General features: G+C 52.4%; 2 protein-coding genes across 8 annotated transcripts in view; one reads left to right on the forward strand and one right to left on the reverse strand.

The window, feature by feature from the left end:
• Positions 1-23,517, reverse strand: part of RAPGEF1 (Rap guanine nucleotide exchange factor 1) — a 290,356-nt gene that overhangs the window by 89,221 nt on the left and 177,618 nt on the right. The gene's annotated exons all lie outside the window — the stretch shown is intronic.
• PRRC2B (proline rich coiled-coil 2B) overlaps positions 1-23,517 on the forward strand; it is a 62,377-nt gene that overhangs the window by 25,687 nt on the left and 13,173 nt on the right. For 4 of the 7 annotated variants that reach the window (XM_063144695.1, XM_063144696.1, XM_063144697.1 and 1 more), the window contains exons 8-23: positions 1,483-1,604; positions 1,930-2,072; positions 2,875-2,965; positions 4,031-4,226; positions 5,122-5,440; positions 6,893-7,077; positions 8,892-9,237; positions 9,383-9,605; positions 10,649-12,769; positions 13,728-13,906; positions 15,146-15,291; positions 16,807-16,948; positions 18,158-18,240; positions 19,141-19,329; positions 20,823-21,017; positions 23,504-23,517. The exon at positions 23,504-23,517 is cut by the window's right edge and continues 73 nt beyond it. In XM_063144695.1, the coding sequence (XP_063000765.1) occupies positions 1,483-1,604; positions 1,930-2,072; positions 2,875-2,965; positions 4,031-4,226; positions 5,122-5,440; positions 6,893-7,077; positions 8,892-9,237; positions 9,383-9,605; positions 10,649-12,769; positions 13,728-13,906; positions 15,146-15,291; positions 16,807-16,948; positions 18,158-18,240; positions 19,141-19,329; positions 20,823-21,017; positions 23,504-23,517 (4,694 nt within the window). The remainder of the gene's footprint in view (positions 1-1,482; positions 1,605-1,929; positions 2,073-2,874; positions 2,966-4,030; positions 4,227-5,121; positions 5,441-6,892; positions 7,078-8,891; positions 9,238-9,382; positions 9,606-10,648; positions 12,770-13,727; positions 13,907-15,145; positions 15,292-16,806; positions 16,949-18,157; positions 18,241-19,140; positions 19,330-20,822; positions 21,018-23,503) is intronic. The other 3 variants (XM_063144699.1, XM_063144701.1, XM_063144700.1) reach the window with 2 other exon arrangements.

Below are 23,517 nucleotides of genomic sequence, written 5' to 3' on the forward strand. Positions count from 1 at the left end.
TTCCATGGGCTGGGGCTGATGGCACTGGCAGTCCAGAACATACAGAGGCCACCAAATTGGCGAAGGCTCTGTTCTCGCACGTTGCGTGAGACGAGGAGTGTTTTGCCTTTGTTCATGCGCTGTTTGCAGCGGTGGAAGAGCCATAATGGCTCAGCGCTGGCGCATGCAAAAGTACCCGGCTTCGCCCCCCCGCCCCCCAAAAAATCTCTAGCACAGGCGTGTGTACCGCATTTCATTAGGGTGCGCACCCAGGGAGGTTTTTTTTTTCCTTTTTAAAGCGGAACATTTCTTGAATACTCCGTCATAAAGGACATTGTTTTTATTCGTTTATTTATTAAACGCTGCAGACGCTGATGCTCTACTCCGTGTTCGGCTTGCCTGGCTGCAGGTGTGGGGGTGAATGAGACGCTCCTCAGGCCCCAACAGTGGTGGGGCTTTTGTGGTGACTGGCTGAAGGAGGGGCTCACAAGGCGCTATTCGCCTTCGGACTCCTCCTCCTGTTCTCTTTGAAGTGTGGCTGCCAGCAGAGCGATTCCTTTTCACTCCTGCTGCCAGAAGCAACGGTATGCTATAGGGTGGGTGGCAGTGGAGCCGCCTCTGGCTCAATGGCCCCCTCAGTTCGGTCCTTATTGCTTGAGACATTAGGGTGTGCCTGGTCACACCCGGCACACCCCTTGCGCACGCCTATGATTTCTAGGTAGTGTTGGGAAAGAGCCATCGTCTGATTCCCAGGAGAACTGCTGCCAGTTGGTGCAGACAAGGACGAGCTGTGTACTTATTATTTTTACTGACCTAGACCGCAGAGAACGACGACGAAGCGGTTTCAACGCTGATGGGTCGCCGTGCCTGAGCGGTTGTGCGCCTGCCCCTTCCGCTTTACTGCACAACCCATGACCAGCCCCCTTCGTAGGTGGGACAGCCAAACCTGGACAGCTGGGTTGTTTAGAGCTTAAACAACCCAGCTGTTCGTCCATGGTTGGTTGCTGGGTGTGAACATAAATGATTCCTGGTGTGGAGAAAGTAGACAGGGAGACATTTTTTTTTCTTCCTCTCTCGTAATAATCGAGCCCTGGTTCATCCCGTGAAACGGAGTGGTGGGAGATTCAGGCCAGATAAAAGGAAGTGCATCACGCGTCACATAATTTAACTATGGAATTCACGACCTCCCCAGTGGCTCTCCGTGGCTACTAGTCCTGATGACGATATGCGACCGCCTGTATCAGAATCAGTATGCCTATGTACACCAGTTGCTGGGGAATGTGGGCACTAATGTCCTGATTGTGGGTTTCCCTTGGACAGCTGGTTGGCCCCTGTGTGAACAGAATGCTGGACTAGGTGGTCCCGTGGTCTGATCCTGGCAGGCTCATAGGTTCTTAACAGAACCACTGTCTTGTTCCCCCCCCCCATTAAATGTATTTTTATAATAGAGTGAAGGTGTTAAGCTGAACTGCTTGCATTCTTGCCATTCCCCCCCTCCCCCAGATGTGTTCAAACCAGCCACCTGAGACGCCCGGAACACTGGACCGTGGGTCATTTCCCCTCCCGCAGTTTCGCCTGGAACCCCGTGTCCCTTTCAGACAGTATCAGACCAACGACCAAGATGGGTAAGGCTGTGGTGACCAAGTCGCTTTAATGCAATTGTCTTTACCGGTACGACTGCTTCATTTGCTGGGGCAGAATTGGGCTCCCCAAACGTCTTAGATGGGTGGTGGGATTTTGATGAAGTGTCGTGGGTGCTTCCACAAAATGGTTGCCACCTTCCCCATTTATAAAATGGTTGCCGTGGTAAGCACGGCTGGTCGGAGAACACTAATTTCCCAGGAAGTAAGCCAGGGAAGACTGCTTTATAAGTTTCCCCACGCACCTTCTTCTGCTGTCAGTGCTTCCTAGCCAGGCAAATGCAATATCTTTCTGTCTCGCTCTCTACAGGAAAGATAACCGAGTTGGGATGTCACGCCCGGCTCGTCCGGTCCGACCACAAGGAGAGCGGGTCCCCCGACCCACCATCATCAATGCAGAGAACCTGAAGGGGCTGGACGAACTCGACAATGACGCAGACGATGGATGGGCAGGTAAAAGAGCCGGGGGCGTAATGTGGGTGCGAATGGCCTGGGTCCGACCCAATCGATTGCATGCTCCCTTCTTTTGGTTCTATCTCTTGACTCCCTGGTTTAGGCAAACCTTGGTTTACGGCGTTGTCTAACAAACTGTGGTTTGCACTTGCCTTCCAAACCAGAATTACAAGATGCTGATTGAAATGGCTTTCTAATTCTGGTTTGGAGGGCACAGCGCCGGCTGTGGCTTGCTGACTCGTACGTAGTGGCAGAATGTGGGAAGAGAGCGTATGAGGAAAGGCGCGCTCACACAAGACAGAGGACGGCGACAGCGTGTGTTGAGATCCGTCGACTTGACAGTCTTTAGCATTTAAAAACGCAATAAAGACTGATCTATTCCGGCAGGCCTATCCAGTGAAATTTTAGGATGTTTTAAGGATGTTTTAATCATGTTTTTAAGGGGTAAGAAATAAATTATTATTATTATTATAATTACTATTATTATTGGACAGGCTTGGGCATTAGTTTTCAGCCTATGTGCCAGAAGACTTGTGGGAGGGCGGGTTTGATCAGTTGCTTCTTAGGAGCTTCCTAATGAGAAATCAGTGAGGGCAAATGTGCATTCCTGAAAGAATTTGCATCCCTGGTATCGGTCTTCTCCTGCAACGTTTAGCTGCAAGACAGAGTGGGCTTCTAGCTTACATCCTGCGCTCTAGTGCGCTAGGATAGCAGGACAAAGGAGGTGTGGTTTTAAGTTCAGGCAGTCAACAGTAGCCACTCACCTCTCCTTTGCACCTCCCCTGTCTTCTTGCTGTTGTAGGCATCCATGATGAAGTGGATTACTCTGAGAAACTGAAATTCAGCGAGGACGAGGAGGAGGAAGACACCCATAAGGACGGAAGGCCAAAATGGTAATCTGCAAGCTCTCCCCGCCGGGGGGCCCTAAAGCCCTCAGTCGCTTTGTTTGTGTTTGTGAGCATAATGCGGATGGGAGAAGGCGGCAGGGTAGCGCGCCAGCTTTGCGTGTAGGAGGTCTCCGATTCAGGCCCCAGCATCTCAAGAATGTCAGAAGAGCCCTGCTGGATCAGACCAAGGCCCCATCTAGTCCAGCGTTCCGTTCACACTGTGGCCCACCAGCTATCGACCAGGAACCCACAAGCAAGACAGCACCCTCCCACCCATGTTCCCCAGCAACTGGCTTCCATAGGCCTATTGCCTCTGATGCTGGAGGTAGCATATAGCCATCAGGGCTAGTAGCCATGGATCGCCTTCTCCTCCAGGAATCTGCCCAACCCCCTTTTAAAGCCATCCAAATGGGTGGCCATCCCCACATCTTGCGGAAGTGAGTTCCATAGTTTGACTCTGCGCTGTGTGATGGAGTCTTTCATTGAATCTGCCCTGAACCTCCCACCAGTCAACTTCATGGGACAACTTGTTGGGTTCTAGTATTTTGAGAGCGGGAGAAAGTATTTCACTCTCTGTCCACACTATGCTTGATTTTGTACACCTCTGTCATGCCTCCCCTTGATTAAAACCGGCGTGGTGAACCTCTTTCAGCCCGAGGGCCAAATTCCATTCGGAGAAGCTCTCGGGGCCCATGTCCCAGTGGTGGGCGTGGCCAAAGGTGAAAGAGGGTGGGGCCAAAATATCAACATATTTTAGCCTAAAGCAACCAGAGGCAAGTTTTTATAATGGGGGGGAAAGCTGGGAATCCACTAAAGAAAGGATCGCTGGTCAGGGAAAGGGGCGTGGCCTCAGAGAAGGGGTGGGGCCTTCTGGGGAGCCCCAGAGGGCCAGATTCGGCCCCCAGGCATGAGGTTCCCCACCCCAGCTTTGAAAGCATTGGGCAGCAGCTGTTGGTGAAATGGCTTCCTCCGCCAGAGATCACGGAGAGCTCCTGACGGCCCAAAGGTGCCCGTAGGACCGTTTGAAGCACGGTTGGTAGCATTTAACATCCAAGGTGCCTTCGTCGGCAGGAACAGCTGGGATCCCAGAAGGCAGCGACAGCTCTCCCTGAGCTCAGCGGACAGCGCAGATGCCAGACACCCCCAGGAGGAAGCCAAGAACAACTGGGGTGACCCAGCTGGCCTGACGCGGCCAGGGCGGATAGCTCAAGATAACCTGCTTCCCTCCAGGAAGGTGAACGGCTGGACCCCCCTTTCGGACTACCAGGTACGCTGAACTTCCCAGGGTTCTGCCTCCTATGCTAAAGGAAGAGAAAGGACTGTGGTATAAAGCTTTTCCCGGACTGTACCGCTTTCCCCGGACTGTACCGCTTCAAACTGCAACGTGTGGGTATATGTTGCACGTCTGAATGCTTCCCCATGTTGAAGTAACAACAAGAACACGTACCGCAAATGGGAAAGTAGCATGACGGGAAGAAGACTGAAGTCTAACCGCTTCTCTCCTGACATGCTACTTTTCTGCCTACGGGGAATTTTTATTTATTTGTTTGTTTATTACGTTTCTCGTGTCTATTCCGCCCAATCGCCAAAGCTGTCTGGGCAATTCGCGGGAATGAAACATAAAACGGAATTCAAAGTTTAAAACAGAATAAAGCCGGTTTTAACACACACACACACACACACACACACACACACACACGGAATAAAAACAGTGTAAAAGCAGCAGTATAAAGCTGTAAAAACACAGTAAGACATTTTTACAGAACAAAATTGAAGGGCTGAAAGAAGTCTGGGGGAATAAACGGGTCTTCCTCTGGTGCCGAAAAGGCCGCTATGTTAGTGCCAGGTGAACCATCCCAGTGTGTTAGACTGGAAGCTGGTATGGATTACAGAGCACTGCCGTAATAGGTCTATATTGACCAGTGACTATTAACAATCACAGTGCCCTATTTTGGGGCCAGCCGAAATTTCTGGACCGTTCCGGAACACGTCGCTATCTTTGCAGACTTCTCTTGTTTCCTGAGGCGGAGACATCGGCGCTTCTGTTTCCGTTCTTAGCACAGGAGCTTCCAGGGACAGAGTTTGTCTGTGTGGAATTTTCTTTCTCTTCCTTTGACTCCTTGCCCCCCTCTCTGTCTCCCCTGCCACCGCCGCCCCTTTAGAAACCTCCTCTGGCGTGCCTCCGGCAGCAGTCTTCCGAGGATAAGGAGGAGAAGTTGACCCTGAGGCAGAAGTTTGTCCACTCTGAAATGTCGGAGGCGGTGGAGCGGGCCAGGAGGCGGCGGGAGGAGGAGGAGCGCCGGGCGCGGGAGGAGCGCCTGGCCGCTTGTGCCGCCAAACTGAAGGAGCTGGATCAGAAATGCAAGCTGGCTCAGAAAACGGGAGACGGCCACAAACACACGGAGGCTGAAGAGCCCAGGCCCTCCGGTGCGGAGAAGAGCGCCCCGCCTGAGAACAGCCAAGCCGCCCGGAGAAGTACAGGTATGCTGGTTGAGCTCGCTTTGTTAAAGCCCCGGAGCCTTGATAACAACCCCTAGAGCAAAGAAAAGAACATCGAAGACGGGGGACGGGGCCTTTTCAGTGGTGGCCCCTCAATTATGGAACGATTTCCCCGACGATTTCCCCGATGAGGCTCGCCTGGCGCCAACGCGGTTATCTTTTCGGCGCCAGGTCAAGGCTTTTCTCTTCTCCTGGGCATTAGACAGCATTTAATAATAGCGTAGGCTGAGTTTCTTAATTGACCCCAGAATAGTTTTTTTTAAAATTTATTTATTTAAGCATTTTTATGCCGCCATTCAGCCAAAAAAAGGCTCTCACGGCGGCTTACAAAAGTATTTCTTGACAGTCCCTGCCCACAGGCTTACAATCTAAAAGACATGACACAAAAGGAAAGGGGATTGGGAGGGAGGAGGAGGATATTTTAAATCTGGTCACTCTAGTATAGCTCCTGCAGCTTTAACGGTTGTGATGAAGAGGGAATTTCACCAGGTTCCCCATATATGCAAATGGCACCTGCTGAAATTCCCTTTTCTATGCAACTGTTAAAGATACAGGAGCCCGGTCCTCCTTTTCATAGGGTCGCCCTAAATAATTTATCTCTCCTTATGGCTAAGGGATTCCAACATTCCAACACGGGGTGGAGTGGGGCAGAAATCCTCATCTCCCTGGCAAGATCGAACAGTAAAGCAATCGGAGGAAATGAGACTGAACTCTTGACTTGAGGATTAGACCCTTAACAGCGTCAAGACTGCTAGCAATTGTTAGCATGTTGCTTGGTGCCTGACCAATCCGCCCATGTAAGAAGCCTGCAGAGTTGCCCGATATATCTGGGGCCTACGAAATGAGAAATCTGCCCCTTAAAGTGTCCTTTATACATTTAATAAGCAGCCTTTATCTAGGGAGGTGGTGGGCTCTCCCACACTCGAGGCCTTCAAGAGGCAGCTGGACAACCATCTGTCAGGGATGCTTTAGGGTGGATTCCTGCATTGAGCAGGGGGGTTGGACTGGATGGCCTTGTAGGCCCCTTCCAACTCTGCTATTCTATGATTCTATCGGACCCCTGTGTAAGTTCAGCACCTGCCCTGACTCCTCACAGTTCCGTCTGGTATCAGACTCACTACACGTGGTCTCCAGTTCTGGTTGGTGGGTAAATTATGGTTTGCGGAAACTCTAGTTTTCCTGATTTATGTGGTGCGGGCAAACGGTAGACATTGTGAACCAGGGAACGAACGAGGGAATTGGACCACGAGGAGGGAAGGGGACCCGTGCATACTTGAGGCCCTTCTACGATCCTTATTCTGACTCCGTGTAAGGTAGCCTTGGCTTAAATTGAGTCCCATGCCATGTGGATCCAACCCAGAGTCTCTGAGGAGCCAGAGACATATACAGCCTAGGCTTACATTTTTGGGATTTTTTTCCCCTTCTCCTGCTCAGCAAACCCGGAGTTTCATACCCAGGAAGCCTCTTCCGGTTACGTCGAAGAAGAGATCCCGGCCGTGGCGGCATCCCATCGGAGCAGCAGCGAGGAGGAGCTCAGAGAGACTGCGTCTCCGGCGCAGGAATTCAACAAGTACTCAAAGCTGCTTCCTCCGCGGTTCCAGCGGCAGCAGCAGCAGCAGGTCAGAAACGGCTCCCGTTCATTTCGATGGTGGGAGTCACGCGGCAATGCTTCAATGCAGGGCTGTCACACCTTTTCCGGCCCAAATTCCATCTTGGAGGAGCTCTCGGTGGGGTGTGGGGTGGGGCGCATTCCAGGGGGGAACGGCCCCCAAAGCAAAATGGGCAGGGTCAAAAAAATACCTGCCGATTTTAACTTAAAAGCTCTCACTGCCGATCTCCCTGATGAGGCCCGCCTGGTGCCGGCATTGCAATCTTTTCGGCGCCAGGTCAAGACTTTTTTCTTTTCCCAGGCGTTTAGCAGCCTGGGATGAGCTTTTAATCTGCCCCGGATTCGTTTTACGGTTTGGCCGACGGCTGAAAATGGTTTTTAGATGTATGTTGGTCCCTGAGCGTCCTGCCTGCCTGCTGCGTGTTTTTTTTAAATTGTGCAAATCGTGCTTAACGTTTTAATCGTCGTAAACCGCCCAGAGAGCTTCGGCCGTGGGGCGCTGTAGAAACGTTAATCACAGCAACAATAATTCTGAGTCAAGTAAAGGACAGCATGACTTGGCAAAGCCTGTCAGGTCCATCTAGAACAGCCTTCCTCAACCTGGGGCGCTCCAGATGTGTTGGACTACAACTCCCAGAATGCCCCAGGCACGTGGTGATTTAAGACTCCTGTTTAGTGACTTTAAACCAGACATTGGGGAAATGGTATCCCTTCATCAAGCCCACCCATCACATTAAGAATTTACAGAAGAGTGAGGTACTCTACCCTAGTTACTAAATGTGACATCTAATATTCTTGCTTAAACGACTATCAGACTTTGAAAAGAGGATATCACTGGATCAAGTTCATCAATTACGTTTAATTGAATGAACTAAAAAAATGCAATTGGAATTTGAATAAATATTCAATGGATTGTTACTGTTTTGAATTTTATTGTTATTATCTTCCTTAGCGGGCCGTTGAAATGATTTTTATAGGGTAGGGTAGGGGGCACTGGGCACGAGTTTGTGGGACCAAGGAGGCGGTGACCCGAAAAAGTTTGGGTGCCACTGCTGTGGTGTCTCCGGCTGATTTTGCCCCCAGTCACCCAGGCGAATCCTTGAGCGCGGAGAAGGGCCGGCCGCCATGCTTTTTGCAGACGTTGCTGTGACGGCACCGACCTCATCCAGAAGGCCTTGCCTAGCACGTCCTTCTCAGGCCAAGCGCCTCCTCTTGAAAAGCCTGAGGAAACGGTAAAAACACCACCACCTTTCCCCTATATGTGAGGCAGCAAGGTAAAAGGTTTTGGCAAACAGGTTCTATTACTGAGGTACTGAACTGCAGGTGTATTGGTCGATTTTTTTATACTGTGTACTGTAGCAGGCAATAAATCCGAGCTGACGCGTGGTTTGTGGCGACAGAACACCAAGTAAAGTTTATTGAAATTGAACAAATCTTTAGTATTTCAATTCAGATCAAACCTGCCTATTTTTATATTCAAAACCACAATCCCAAGTCCCTTGAAGTCCTATCTCTTCTCACTCCTCACACACCAAACACTCTCACGTAGCACAAGCCAGACTAAAACTCCCAGACTAAAACCAGGCCTCAAACCAACCCACCCGCAATCCCCTCAGCCAACCGATTTATGCTCCTCCCTCCCCCTGTCTCACCGCATCACTAGCCACACCCACTCAGTCCAACATTCCGCACCCTCTAGACCCACAAACGCACCCACCTCCAGACATACCTAAGGGACAGAGAGGTGGGCATCGCCACAGTTGCCTTGCTCCGCCTCCCTCCGCGCCCACCGACGCCCCTTCCACTTCCTCTCTCCCTCCCCAGGACCAGCTGTACAAGATGCAGACCTGGCAGTCGCCGCAGGTCTACCCGCCCTCCTCCCACCCCCAGCGGACCTTCTACCCTCCCCACCCGCAGATGTTGGGCTTCGACCCCCGCTGGATGATGATGCCCTCCTACATGGACCCCCGCGTGGCCCAGGGACGCCCCCCTGTGGACTTCTACCCCTCCGCTCTTCATCCGTCAGGTAAAGCAGGGGAGTGGAACCCCTGTCAGCCCCGCGGGCCAGATTCCGTTTCAGAGACGTTCTCGAGGGCCGCCGTCCAGTGGTGGGCGGGGCCAAAGGCCGCGCTTCAGGACCCGTTCGATCCTGCACCGTTATTCTCAGCAGGTAATTGTTTTTACGGGGGTTCTCCTTCCTTCCGTGGAGGAAGGTGCGATGCCTGGGTTCCCCCCCCCCCCGCCGCCCCCCCTTCTCGAGCAAGAAGTCCAGAGAGGCCTCTGGCTGACGTTCCATCTCTTTTCGTCCCAAACAGGGGTCATGAAACCTGTGACCCAGCAGGACTCCATGAACGGCAGCGGCTGTCCGTCGGAGCAGCAGAGCTTCCAGGCCTCGCCGCAGCAGGAGAGGAAAGGCGCTCCAGTAGAGCCGGCCCCGGTGTGGGGTCAGGAGAGCTACGCCCCCTTGCCAAGCAAGGGCTGCCCCATTGCACGCCCCAAGCAGACCGAGGGGCTAGCCAGGGAGGGGCTGCAGGCCAGGTGAGAGCCAACTTGCCCAAACCTGTCTGCAGGTTTATATATATATATTTTAAATGCATTTTATTTTATTTGGCTTCGTGATTTGTTTTTAATTCAATTTTCATTCATTTTGTTTTTAATTCAGACTTATTTAAATGCACTTAAGCGTTTTATTGTTTTAAATGTGTTTTGTTTTTATTTATTTTTGTAATTTTTTAATTTGAATTGATTTTGTTTTCAATTCAGACCTGTTTAAATGTATTTAATCGTTTTATCTTCCTTACATTTTTTTTTGTTTTTATTTAATTTATTTTAACCTTTAATTCGGTATTTTAAGTTTTGTCCCGCTCCACGACATGGCACACAAGGAAAAAGCTGCAGGGAGGGAGGAGGAAAAAAAAAAAAAGAAGACGACGATGACTTTCAGCAGGGCTGTTAGAATTGGCCATGCTTCCCCCCCCCCCCCGGTTTATCTCCATCACTACAGCATGATGGTGGTGGTAGAGAAGGTCCTCTGGGTGATAACCTGTCAGCCTTGTTTTTGTTGGCTGGAATGAATTCTTCCCAGAGGACCTGAGTGTGCGGTGCGGATTGTATGGGAGAAGGCGATCCCGCAGGTAGCCTGGACCCAAACCAAGTAGGCTTTTAAAGGTGATAACCAACACTTTATCCTTCGCTCGGAAACTAATTGGCAGCCAGTGAAGTGATTTTAAGGCTGGTGTGATGTGATCACCCCTAGGTGTACCTGTGACCAACCTGGCTGCCATATTTTGAACTAGTTGAAGTTTCTGGACTAGGCACAAAGGTAGCCCTATGTAGAGTACAATGCAGAAATCGAGCCTTGAAGTTACCAGCACGTGCACGACCGTCTTTAGGTCTTCCGACTCTAACACCCCGCCTATATTTATTTATTTGGTACATTTCTAATCCGCCCTATAACGAATGTGCTCTGGGCAGATAAATAGGAAGAGTCTTGGCTCATATCCTCCCATAATCCCCCAGTGCTTTGCTCTTGCTTCACTGACTTTTTTTTTTTTTTTTTTTTTTTGCGGGTTCCTTTTCAGGAATGATAACTCTTATTCCGGGCAGTGTAGCATAAACGCTTCTCACGATCTCTTCGAAAAGTCCGGGGAGGACTACTTAAACGCCTTCGACAAAAAGCCCCAGGCAAATTTTGACAGTTGCGTTGCCTCCTCCCAAAGAGCGAGTCACGACCGCCTCTTCCAGCACCCAGAGTGCGCCCCAGACGCTTCCGACCCTCGGCACGCAAACTTGAGGAGTTCCCCCTCGGAGTCCGGCTTGGCCCACGCTGAGAAGCCAGAATACAACAGCTGGGATGTCAGCCATTATCAGAAACCCTCAGAGGTGGCCGCGTCCGCGGAGGAAGAGGCGTCCCGGGAAGAGCAGCACTTTGGTGCCGAGACGTGGAAGAAAGACGGGCCTGCTGACAAACCGACCGGGTGGACTCCAGAGGCCCGGAACGCCGGCGGCCAGCAGCAGGAGCAAACGGGGAGGGCTCGTAGATCTGGCCCGATTAAGAAGCCGGTGCTGAAGGCTCTCAAAGTGGAGGAGAAGGAGAAAGAGCTGGAGAAGGTGAAGGTGGAAGGAGAAGACTCCGGCCACCCAGCGAAGGAGAAGGCCCCGCCTCACCAGGTGGAAGAGGACGACAGTGACCCCGCAGCTCCGCTCCCCTCGTCCCACTACCACTTGCTGGATGAGAAGTGTTCCGCTCGGGCTGCTGTCCGAGAACCCGAGAAACCCCACGAGGTAGAGGAGGAGGAGGAGGAAGAACCGGAAGAGGAGGAAGAGGAGGAGGAGGAAGAGGAGGACGAGAACAGTGGGAAGGTTTGGGAGAGCAAGCCTCTACCGAGGGAGTCCGGTGACCTTCCCCCTACCAAGAGAAACAACTGGATCTTTATCGACGAGGAGCAGGCCTTTGGTGGGAGGGGCCGCGGCCGGGGCCGGGGCTTCAGAGAGTTCACGTTCCGAGGCCGTGGCAACGCCGTGGGCTGCGGTGGTGGCAGCAGCAGTACCAGGGGTGCCTACAACAGCAACGCCAGCAGTGTCCACAGCGCCCAAAGAAGCAGCAGAGGACGGGCCCTGAGGGAGTTCAACCAGCCGGAGGAGTTTCCTCGCGGGAAGCCCCGGCGCAGGATTGCTAGCGAGACCCACAGCGAGGGCTCCGAGTACGAGGAGCTGCCCAAGCGCCGCCGCCAGAGAGGCTCCGAGAACGGCAACGAAGGGTCCCTCGTGGAAAGGGAAGAGAGCGACCTCAAGAAGGGAGACTTCCACGACTCCTGGAGGTCCAATAAGATTTATTCGGAGGACCACGGCGGACTGGATGCCAGGGCCAGGGCCCCACGAGCTTTCGGGCGGTCGCTGCCCCCGAGACTAAGCAACTCCGGGTACGGGCGGAGAGGCTTTGTTCCCAAGGAGCCTTCCCAGTGGCAGGGCAGGAGCGGGGGGAGCGGCTGGCCGGAATATGGCCCCAGCGCCCCTCTGGACGCCTTTGGGGTCCGGCGCCAGCCTGAGAGGGAGTACGGCCAAGATTCTTACAAACACCCAGACGCCTTCAGCCGGCGGGCCTTTGAGGAAGACCCCACCGACAAGAGGCACTACTTCCAGGAGGATTACGGGGGGGACCCCGAAAACGCGGAAAACCGGCCTTTCCGCCGCCGTCGGCCGCCTCGCCAAGACAAGCCGCCCCGGTTCAGGCGCTTGAGACAGGAGCGCGAGTCCGTGGGGCAGTGGAGCCCCGAAGACGGCGGGGCCAACCCCTCGGCCTGCCAGTGGCCCGGGCGAGCCAAGCTGACCGCGGCAGATAGGAACGGCGCCTCCACCCGGAGATCCCCTGAGCTGCCCTACCAGAACTCCTCTGACCACGCCAACGAGGAGTGGGAGACGGCGTCGGAAAGCAGCGACTTCAGCGAGCGGCGGGAGAGGCGCGGAGGCGCCTCGGAGAACGAGGCCCCAGCGGACGGTGGGCTCGGCAGCGGCGGCGGCGGCGTGGGAGAGAAGCGGGAACTGGCGAAGAGGAGTTTTTCCAGCCAGCGGCCCGTGGTGGATCGGCAAAGCCGGAAGTCCGATCCCGCAGGGTTTGGGGAGAAAGCCGTCCGAGCCGGCGGCAACGGAGCGCCCTCCCGCTACGAGAGCCAGCCGAGTGGGGCCCAGGTGAAGAGCAAAAGGTAACCGCCACAGCCGTTTCTCTCCCCACCTCCTGCCCCCGAACCTATGTGGTTAACGACGGGATGGGACCACTCACCGCATGTGGACGGGGGAAGCGAACGCCCCCCAATGCTCTGTCTTTAAGTATATAATTTTTAGGTTTTGGGTCTCTAAGCTGAAGCAGTGTAATCCGTACGAATGAAAAAAAAATCCTTTGTTGGCTGGTGGAAGGTCATCAGAGGCTTACTGGGGCACCTGGGAGCCAAAACCGAGAAGGCCCCGTCTCACGTTTCCGCTAAAAGTGCCTCCAATGCTGGCGGGTCAGAGAGAAGGCCCTCTCCCAAAGATATTACCTGCCCTGCTGATTACACTAGTTCAGTTTAACACACACGTAGCCTATCTCAAAGTTGCTAGATAACCCTTGATGAGTGGTGTCTTTTCTTGTAGAGTCAACCCAGTGTCCTCCAGACGTTTCGGCCTACAACTCCCAGCATTCTTGTCCGTTCGCCACAACTGGGTAGGGCTGATGGGACTTGAGGTCCAAAACATCTGGAGGGCCCCTGTTGGGGAAGCCTGGGTGATGGTCTGCACTGATGTTTGTACTTGCTTTTATGATGTTCTGCTATTTTCAATGGAAATGTGTGTTTTTAGCCATTACGTCTTAATAATTTTGTTGCAAGTCGCCTTGGGTCTTTGGAAAGAGAAAGGCGACTCAGAAATCATCATCGCCTCTGCCGTAGCCGGCTCGTGCTAATCACTTCTATCCCAGCTCCAGTGTTTGTCACCCGTAGGACATTAATTGGTTGCCTTTGACCGAGCTTTTGTGCGGCTCAGCCGGCCAGTTGCGAAGCTTTGTGGTCGACTCCCTTCCGTGAAGGAGACAAGATGTAGATTTGTACCTGCGAATTCGCGGGGACGTCCCAATGTGTGGCTTTCGGATCCGTCCTTGAGCTGTCTCTCTTTCACCATCTCCCCCAGATCTCCAGAAGACAGCGGGGGCCTTGACGCCGGCGGCAACCACTCGGTTTACAGCTCCCACTCCAACTTGAACGGCGCCGAAGGGCTGGGGAGAAACCCGGACCGGGAGCCCAAACCCGCAGCCCAGAAAGCAGGCGAGAAGGGAGACGCCATCTCTCAATTTGAGCTGAGCTATGGCAGTACGTTCCGTTGAGCCTCCCAAAGGATGGCTGTCGCTTTCGCGCTGGCTGTTCGCAAGCGTCGATTCCAGCCGTCCGCGTGCTTGGAATAAGGGGACGTTTAAACCAGGCAGAGGACCAAATCCGATCTGCCTTGGCAAGGGCGTTAGTGGCCCTCAGCAAGGCTCTCGCCGGCCACATCTCTCTGCTGTTAGAAGTCTTTGATCGAGCAGCCGAGACCTTTAAAGCCAATCAGGCAGAGAAAACCTTGGCGGCTTTTTGTAAATCATCAAATAATCAAATGAAGCCTCACCGTCCCCGTTTCCAGAACAGGACAAGGATCATGGAGCTCCCTTTGCGAGCACCATTGACTTACTCCCTTCCGGAAAAGCTAGTCAGCGGGGTTCACGGAAGGCCTCTTTGCTGGCCCGTCCGTTTCTGGAAACGGGACTGCTGAAGCTTTGCGGCCAGTTAGTAACTCCCGTCACCTAAACACAGTCAGAAATGTGCATTGTCAGCTAGGTGGTTCAGCAGGGTCACCTGTACCTTGAAGATGGTTTGGCCTGGCTCGGACATAACGTTCTCCATCCGATAAGCCATAGATTATATTAAGCTCAGAATAACTCTTACCTTCATGTACACCGTGCCTCTGCTTGGCTACCAGAAATGGCTCACTGGACCGCACTTTGTGTATCTCCGCCGTTCTTATTTATTTATTTCGTTTCGTTTCTATACGGCCCAATAGCCGAAGCTCTCCCGGCGGTTCACAACAATTCGTAAGACAGAAAAACACAGCATAAAAATCTAAAAAAAAATCTAGATATTTGTAAAGAGCAATTTTGTATTTCTTCCCTGTAGTTTCCCACTCAGTCTGGCCGTAGCTAGACCTAAGGTTTATCCCAGGATCATCCCGGGTTCGTCCCTGCCTGAGCGCTGGATGCCCTGTGTGGCACTTAGATGAACAGGTTTGACCCCAGGACAATCCTGGGATAAACCTTAGGTCTAGCTACGGCCTCTGCGTCTGGGTTCCAGATTGGCACAACGGGTTTTTAATCCCTTTTTAAAAAAGAAAAGAAAAGCTATAGCTTTATCCTTTTTTTGGGTGGTGGTGGGGATATCTTTTGATTGATTTTATTTTAATAAAGCTGGTCCCAGTTGTGTTTCTCCCCGCCTTTGATCCGGCATCTCCCTGCCCCAAATTACATCAAACGGTATCAATTAAATAGGAGCTAAGCTGAAGCCCTCTTTCGCTGTTGCTAGACGGAATCGCGGATAGCCGGCTCTCGGGCCCCGTGGAAGAGAACGACGTGGCCCCGTTGGGGAGCGAAGGCTTCATTGAAGTTCTGACCAAGAAGCAGCGGCGTTTGCTGGAGGAGGAACGAAGGAAGAAAGAGCAAGCGGCCCAGGTGAGGGGCTTCTGATTATTATTATTATTATTATTATTATTATTATTATTATTCTCTTTTCTCGCTCGTGGCGGTATTTCTAGATGGACATGACGGGCATTGCCCAGTCATGCTGTCTTTTACAGATTCAGGAATTTCCTGACAATTGAGCCTGTTTTATGTATGGCTGCTTTCTGGATGTTGGTGTGGATGTCTTTTGGTAGGCCTAGTTTCTGAAGGTTTTCTGTATACTGATGTGCCAAACAGAATAATTGTGACCTTTTCCTGTCGCCATAGTTCTTTAACTTCCATGGCCAGCGGTGTGTATTTTCCTCTCTTTTCCACTTCCTTTTCAACAACATTTTTGTCATTTGGTATTGCTATGTCAATGAGGTCTCATCCAGCAGGGCTCCTCTTCCGTCCTTATGTTTTGTTTTATTTATTTATTTATTTGTTACATTTATATACCGCCCCATAGCCGAAGCTCTCTGGGCGGTTTACAAAAGTTAAAAACAGTAAACATTAAAAGTATACAAAATTTAAAACATAAGAACAACAGTATACAAACAACGGTATCCATTTAAAAACAACAGATCTGGGGGTCCGTTAAAAAACAAACTTAGCATTGTTAAATGGTGTTAAAATGCCTGGGAGAAGAGGAAAGTCTTGAACTGGCGCCTGAAAGATAACCGTGTTGGAGCCAGGCGAGCCTCATCGGGGAAATCATTCCACAGTCGGGGGGCCACCACTGAGAAGGCCCTCTGCCTTGTTGCCATCCTCCGAGCTTCTCTCGGAGTAGGCACTCGCAGGAGGACCTTAGATGTTGAGCGCAGTGTACGAGTAGGTTCATGTCGGGAGAGGTGTTCCATCAGGTATTGCAGTCCCAAGTCGTGTAGGGCTTTATAGATTAAAACCAGCACCTTGAATTGGGCTTGGAAACGTATAGGCAGCCCATGCAAGTGGGCCAGAATTGGTGTTATACGTTTGAACCTCCTTGTTCCAGTTATCAATCTGGCTGCTGTATTTTTCACAAGCTGCAGCTTCTGAACTGTCTTCAAAGGCTGCCCCACGTAGAGGGCATTGCAGTAATCGAATTTGGAGGTTACCAAAGTATGGACAACTGAAGCTAGGTTATCCCTGTCCAGATAGGGGCATAGCTGGGCCACCAACCGGAGTTGGTAGAAAGCACTCCATGCCACCGAGGCCACCTGAGCCTCAAGTATGTTTTAGACTACAACTCCCAGAATTCCTTAACACGTTTGCTAGGGCTTGTGGGAGATGTCGTCTGAAGCATCCGGAGAGCGGTAGGTTGCCAAGCGTTGAGGTGCTGAGTCCAAAGTGATCACGGCGCCGGTGTCTGCCTGGGGAGCCCTCTGCCTGTCGTGGGGCCGTCTTGTTCAGCCCCTGGAGAGGGTCCTGTCAGTCACACAGCACAGAAACTCCCGACGCACCTGGACGACACCGGATTTCCTCACGGCTCTGTCCTTGCGGGGTCTGCAGGCTCCTGACGCCCCGTGTTTTTCCCTCCTTCCGCAGGCTCCGGCCAAAGGCCGTGTCCTCCAGTCTCGCATCCCACCTCGCTTCGCCAAGAAACAGAACAGCATGTGCCTCGAGCAAGGAGACGTGTCCGTGTCTGGAAACAGCCTAGGCACAGAGATCTGGGAGTCCAACAGCCCAGGTGAGCCAGGTTCCGGGCCGGCACCAATGCCTGGCATCATCGGACTGACAATGCTTGCCCTTTCCCCTCAAGCTGAGTCTTCCTGCCATCTTAATTCCCCACAATGCCCCATGTTGGAGGGCGCTCTGGGAAATCAAAGTCTCGGTTAGATTTTGCTCCCAATCATGGAAGTTCAGCAGGGTCAGGCCTGTTTAATACTTGGACGGGAGACCTCCTGGGATTACCGCCTGCGGTCGGCATTCTCATGTTCTTCCTTCTTCACTTAAGGGGCTTGTGAATCTCCTGCCGATTCCTTTTGCGCCTCTCAAAACGGCTGAACCTCGGCCATGTCTCTCCGGGGCTACAGGGCTGTCGCTCCGCGGTGGAACGCATACTTTCCAGGTTCAGTCGTTGGCGTTTCGAGGAAAGTTTCCAGCTTGAAACCCCGCAGGTTAAACGGACCAGTGCTCTGACTCAGGCTGAGGCCATTCCCCAAATTTAGCCTGTGTTCACCATCCCTGGAGTTGCCTCTTAGTTTTGTTCTTAAAAACCCACCTTTCCTCAGCCTTTAGAGATCTTCAAAAGCTCTCTGAGTCAGTCGGGCGGCAGCTCAGAAGCCAGGGTTGGGTTCACCACAGGACCTTTAGTGCTTGTGGGGCGGTTTCTGTGCCCTTCTTAGCTTTTCCTCGCTTTGGAGCAAAACCAGAGGCAAATGTAGTAGAAGCTGCGTTGTTTCTATAGGTCACTAAACGTTAACGTCCACCCCCCTCAGATGTTTAATACTTATTTATTCGTTATATTTTTATACCCACCCACCCACCCCCTGACAGCCACAGCTCTCTGGGGCAGTCCGCCACAATTAAAATACGCGAATGTACAATTTGAAAGTGTAAAAATGACCATGTAGAAACAGCCAAACAGGAGTTAGCAGAGGGGCGAAAATTGAAAACGCGGCACCAGATAAGAGCAAACTGAAAAACGAGAGAATAAAAAGGTCTTCGCCTGGCGCTGAAAATAGCCCGCAATGGACGTGGCAGGGAAACTCAATCTGATGTTGACTTACCTGAGCACAGTTTTTTTAAAAGCGGAGGGTGGGCCGCTGGTTTTCCACCCCGCCGAGGAAGTTAAGCCTTTGGATGGGAGTGAAAAGGGGATAAACGTTTTGTGAGAAGCGGCTCAGGATTCGTGGCTTCTTTGAGGCATCTCAACATCTCTCTGCTCTCGCTGCAGCCCTCGCCGTTCAGTCGCCTGGCACCGATTCTTGGAGCAAACCCGTCAACGCCTTTACCAGCAGCGAATCCAGCTCTACTGAGGTAAGCAGCACGCAACATGCAACTCACTTACGTTTATGTGGACTTTGGTACAGAATAGATAGCAGGCCTTCCTGAAGGTTGGGAGGCTGAGCTGTTCTGCCCCCACCCCAAACCTTTCTGCATTTTCCTGCTATTCCCTCGGGCAGCTTTCTTCATCCCTACTGCCGTCCAGATGTGTGGGACTGAATTTCCCATAATCCCCCAGCCAGCACGGAACCGGGTTGGGGAAGGGCTTCTATCACTGGGCTCCCAGGGTGGCAGACAGATAAAATCAATTCAAACAGTATGAAACAAACACCGTACACAGCTACAATCGTATTAAACGACAAGCTAAAACCCGTGGAAAGTTTTAAAAGCAATAGAAACAATTACAACTTGGAGCAGCTTTTAGGCAAATTCAGCCATCAAAGGCTGTGTTAAAAAGCCATGTCTTAACCTGGCGCCAAAATGAGGCCAATGCCTGTGTCAGTCGGGCCTCCCAAGGGCAGGGCATTCCACAACCGGGGTGCCACAGCAGAGAAGGCCCTCTCCCATGTTGCAGCAGAATTTATGTCTGGCGTTGGTGGGACGCAGAAGAGGGCTCCTCCCACAGCACTCTCTGTGCCTTTCCCCAGGCCTGCATCACATACATCGCTGGCACCGCTGGGGGGAACGTTAGACGTAATGACGTTGGGACCCTGGTTAAGGTTGACCGCAAATTACAAGAGGGGATACCTCGACGCGGGGCTGCCATTTTTGCTGGCAGCCCTGCGTTCCTTATGTAACGCGTGGTTCTTTCACCGCAAAGAGTGTACGGAGGCCGGGGTGGAGTGTTCTGTTAGGTTTTTGGGGGTGGGGTTGACCCTGGGCTTTCTTAGTTCCGATGCTCCGTTGTAACACTTCCTGTTCTTTGCACGGCAGGGGTTTAAAAGCAGTCAGGGCGATAGCGGCATCGACTTGAGCGCGGAGTCGCGGGAATCCTCCGCCACGTCCTCTCAGCGCAGTTCCCCGTACGGCACGCTCAAACCCGAAGAGATGAGCGGAGGTGGCCTTTTGGACCCCAAGCCGGACGGCCAGAAAGAGCCGGCTCCGAAGCAGGTGGAGAAAAAGGTAACCTGCCGCTGCGGTCACGGGTTAGGGGTGCTGAAGAAGGAGGAGGAGGAGGAGGAGGAGGAGCAACGTTGGTCTGGTTTGATCAGACATGTGGGTTAGACAGGACTGGAACGGCTCAGGCTGGGGACCGTTTCCCCCCAGTGTCCCTAGTGGAGGGGGGCAGAACTTCAGGCCCAAGGGGCCCAATCCGCTCCTCTGGGGTTCTCCCAGGAGGCCACGCCCTCTTCCCCTAGCTCCTCCCTCTCCTCTCCTCTCCCCCCCCCCCCCCCCAGACGGTTTGGCTGTTCTCGATCACTTGGCTCAGCTACTGGCGCTGAGAGCTTCAAGCCCCAATAGGCGTGTGTTTTTGGAGTGTTTGGCCCCACCTCTTCTACTTCGGCCACGCCCCTTTTGCCTGCGGTCCCGCCTGCCACTTTGACACCCACCCACCCGGGCTGCTAGAAGTTCCGCACCCCTCTCCTAGTGGGAAACGGCCACACTGGAGCTTTATCGCGTGGGCTTTCATTATGCATGTTGCCTTAAAAGCTTTGGCTAGAGGGCGATGCGTAAACCAGACAGATGAAACGAAAACAAATGAGAGGTTGGGGTGTGTGTGTGTGTGAGACCACCTGCCACTTTGGGAGGAGAGCAGGGATGTCTTTGGGCCTGGTGCACATACCCCTGCCCAGACCAGAGCGAAGAGGCCTCCGCCTAAGGGCTGTTCTCTTCCGTCTGTGCCTGCCCACGGCACTGCAGCTGTCGCGGGAACTCTTGTTCCATGTCCTGCCCCCAGCGGAGGTGAGGCCGATTGGCACCCACCTGAGGACCTTCTCCGTGGTGGCCCCTGAGCTCCGGAACGTCTGGGAGGTCTGCTTGATTCTCTGCGTTCCCTAGAAAAGCAGAATTGAGCTTTCACATAGCCTAACTCTTTCGGCTTGATCTCCAGGCAGCTGTATTGTTGCTGTTTTAGCTTTCTTTATTTTGTTTTGGCGTGCCGTTTGCCCCGTTAGTTCGTTTGATTGGTTTTACATAGTTTCACCGTTAGTGGTTTTATTAGGGGCTGCCAGCTGCCCTGGAGCGTCTCTTTTGGGGGGACGAAAGGAGGAGATATAAATCTCCCCCTCCCCTCTGTCATTTCCCCTGTGTTGAATTTCAGGCTGTACGGTCCTGGGAGCAGGGACTAGTCCTCTGGTCCTCTGTGAAGCGTCGTGCGCACAGACGGCGTTACATAAATAATAAAAGTAAACTTAAAGCCTGGTTTTAATTTCCCTAGGGGCCCAGCGTGGGAGGGGGATTTATTTAGGGTTGGGGGGCAGAATGGTGCTGTGAATGTCCACGCCCCGCTAACCCTGACCCATGTGGAAAATATGCCTTGTTTTCTTCCGGGGTTTCATTTCGGTCTCTAGCAGCATCAGCGTCGTAATTAAAAAATGAGATGAGATTCACTTGGCTTTGTGTGTGTGTGTGTGTGTGTGTGTGTGTTGTCTCAGCCTCTCTGTTTCCCTGTTAAGGATTCAGAACAAGGCTTGAGTCAGAACAGAGACCACAAACCGGGACCGATCGGCAACGAGCGCTCCTTGAAAAACCGGAAGGGCTCAGAGGGAGCGGAGCGCCTCGAAGGCAGCGTCCCCCCGGTCAACGGGGTGGAGATCCACGTGGACCCCGTCCTTCCCGTGCCGCCCATTGAGTTTGGCGTCAATCCTAAAGTGAGGATCGCATTTACTTCTCGTCTTCTCCGCTGGGCTGCGGTCTCTTCTGGTCTTTTCCTCTTGAGCTGGACGGGACAGGGGGAAGTGGGTGTGGGACCCAGGGTTCTTTAGGAGGAAGGATTCCACCCACCCACCCCACTTCTTAAACCTCCTGGAAGGAAGGAAAGGAACCTCTCGTGCAAGCACTGAGTCATTACTGGCTCTTGGAGGGACGCCAGGTTTCGCTGACGTTTTCTTGGCAGGCCTTATAGCGGGGTGGTTTGCCGTTGCCTTCCCCGGCCACTATTACCTTTCCTCCAGCTAACTGGGTACTCATTTTACCGACCTCGGGAGGATGGAAGGCTGAGTCGACCTGAGCCAGCTGCCTGAAACCAGCTTCCGCTGGGATCGAACTCAGGCCGTGGGGAGAGTTTCAGCTGCAGAAACTGCTGCTTTACCGCTCTGCGCCACACGAGGCTCTTTAGACCTCCTGAGCTGTTCTAATTCTTTTTTTCCTGCTGAGTAGAGAAGCAGGATGAGTGGAGAAATCCGATCCAATCTTTCTCTCCTTCTCACCGGAAAGGGCCAACCAGCCGTTGCGGTGATTTTAACAAGGGGTATGCCGCGAGATAAAAGCAACTCTTAAGGGTAGGCAACCCGGAAGTTTAAGGCCACAACTCCCACTATCCCCAGCCCACTATCATTCAAAGGTCAGGGGGTTGGTGGGAGCTGTCATCCGAAACATCTGGAGTAACAATCCTTTGCCTCTCGCTTTGTGTTCAACTGAACGTCCAGGCAAATGCCGTTGGTGTTGACGGGGAGGAAGTTTGCTTAATCTTGATGTTTTAATTATATTTTATTTACAGTGGCCCTGTTCAGAAAGCACGCTAAACCATGATGGTGAAGCGTCTTGAGCTAAACATGATGGCTTAGCAGGTGCTGTGAATCACGACTCAGCGTGCCGTATGAACCATTCCTAACCACGGTGGCTGCATCACCAGGGTTTAAACGCACTCACTCACCACTTCCTGCAAAAGGGTTAGCAGCCTTAACCTGGCTTAGTGTGTTGTCGGAACAGGCCCGAGATTTCTAAACCACCCTTCGTCCGGATGGAGTTAAATCATGCCAGCATGAACATAATACAATAAAGCCGCAATACTGTTAGAACACGTTAAAGGGAAGAGATAATTTAAGGCTGTCTTCTCCCTCCTGAATGCTGTCTTAGAAGTTCTCTTCCTCAGCCTTTCTTAACGGAACCTGAACCGTGTGAGTGTGTGTAGCCCCACGTCTGGATTTCTGAATGTTTTGCAAAACGTATCCGACAAACGGTTACGGGAATCGTGGTTGTTACTCACCTCACTGAGTTGCTCATCAAGGATCCTCTCCTTTTAACAGTGTATCGCTAATATGAGTCCGTTTCGCTATCCTGTGCCCCTGTGGCAGGGATGAGAAACCTCTTTGAGTCCAAGGGCTGAATTCAATTCTGGACAAGTTTTGGGGGGATTGTGTCCAGTGGTGGGTTTGGGCCACAGGGAAAAGTAGCAGGGACAAAGAAATACTGCCTCTTACTGCCTGTTACTCATAGAATTGGGGAGTTGGAAGTGACCACAAGCAGGAAAACCAATTCAACCATCCATGAGAGGTGGCTTCCTAGCCTCTTCTGAACCTCCAGAGATGGAGAACCCACCACCTCTGTAGTTAGACTGTTCTACTGCTGTACAGATCGTACCGTCAGGAAGTTTTTCCTTATATTTAATCGAAATCGAGGTAGCTGTCACTTGTCCCCATTATTTCGGGTCCTCATTTCTGTGGCCGTGGAAAATAGTCCTTGAGCATCTTCCCTGTGGCAGCCTGTGAGGTACCTGAACGCTGCTCACCTGTCTCCCCTCAGTCTCCTTTTCTCCAGGCTGAGCATCCCAACTTCCGACAGCCTGTCCTCATAGGGCCTGTGAATCTTCTCTGGACCTGTTCTAACCTGTCAGTGTCCTTCCGGAATGTGCCTAGAATCGTACACAATGCTCCAGCTGTGGTCTCACTAGTGCCGAGTAGAGAGGAAGGCGGCCTTGGATGCAAGGCGTCTTCTAAGCTGCGTTCGCCCTTCTAGTAGCTATCACACACCGCTGGCTCACTTTCAGCTTGCCGTTGACTACCACACCCAAATCCTTCTCCAACGTCGTGCTCCCAAGCCAGGACTCCCCCCATTTACACTTCTCCTTAAGTGTCCTCTTGGTGTCTTCCAGATGTGTGAGGCCGCAGCTCCCAATGGCGTCTTGGGAATTACCCAGTCCAGCGCACCTGGAGAGTGCCATTTGGGGAAGGCTGGATTTAGGCGCGAACCTTGCTCCCTGGTGGTCCTGGCCATGAAGGGTCGAGCCAGCTGCTCCCTGCACAGCTGACCCCCCTACCCCCTTCACATAGCCTCGCCTTGGATTTTGCATCGTGGGTACACTTGAGCATGATGGAATTTTGAATACTGGGTCATGTAAGCCATGGTCTCTTTGCAGGACTCGGATTTCAG

This window comes from Elgaria multicarinata, chromosome 19, assembly GCF_023053635.1.
Source record: "Elgaria multicarinata webbii isolate HBS135686 ecotype San Diego chromosome 19, rElgMul1.1.pri, whole genome shotgun sequence".
Classification (NCBI taxonomy): domain Eukaryota; kingdom Metazoa; phylum Chordata; class Lepidosauria; order Squamata; family Anguidae; genus Elgaria; species Elgaria multicarinata.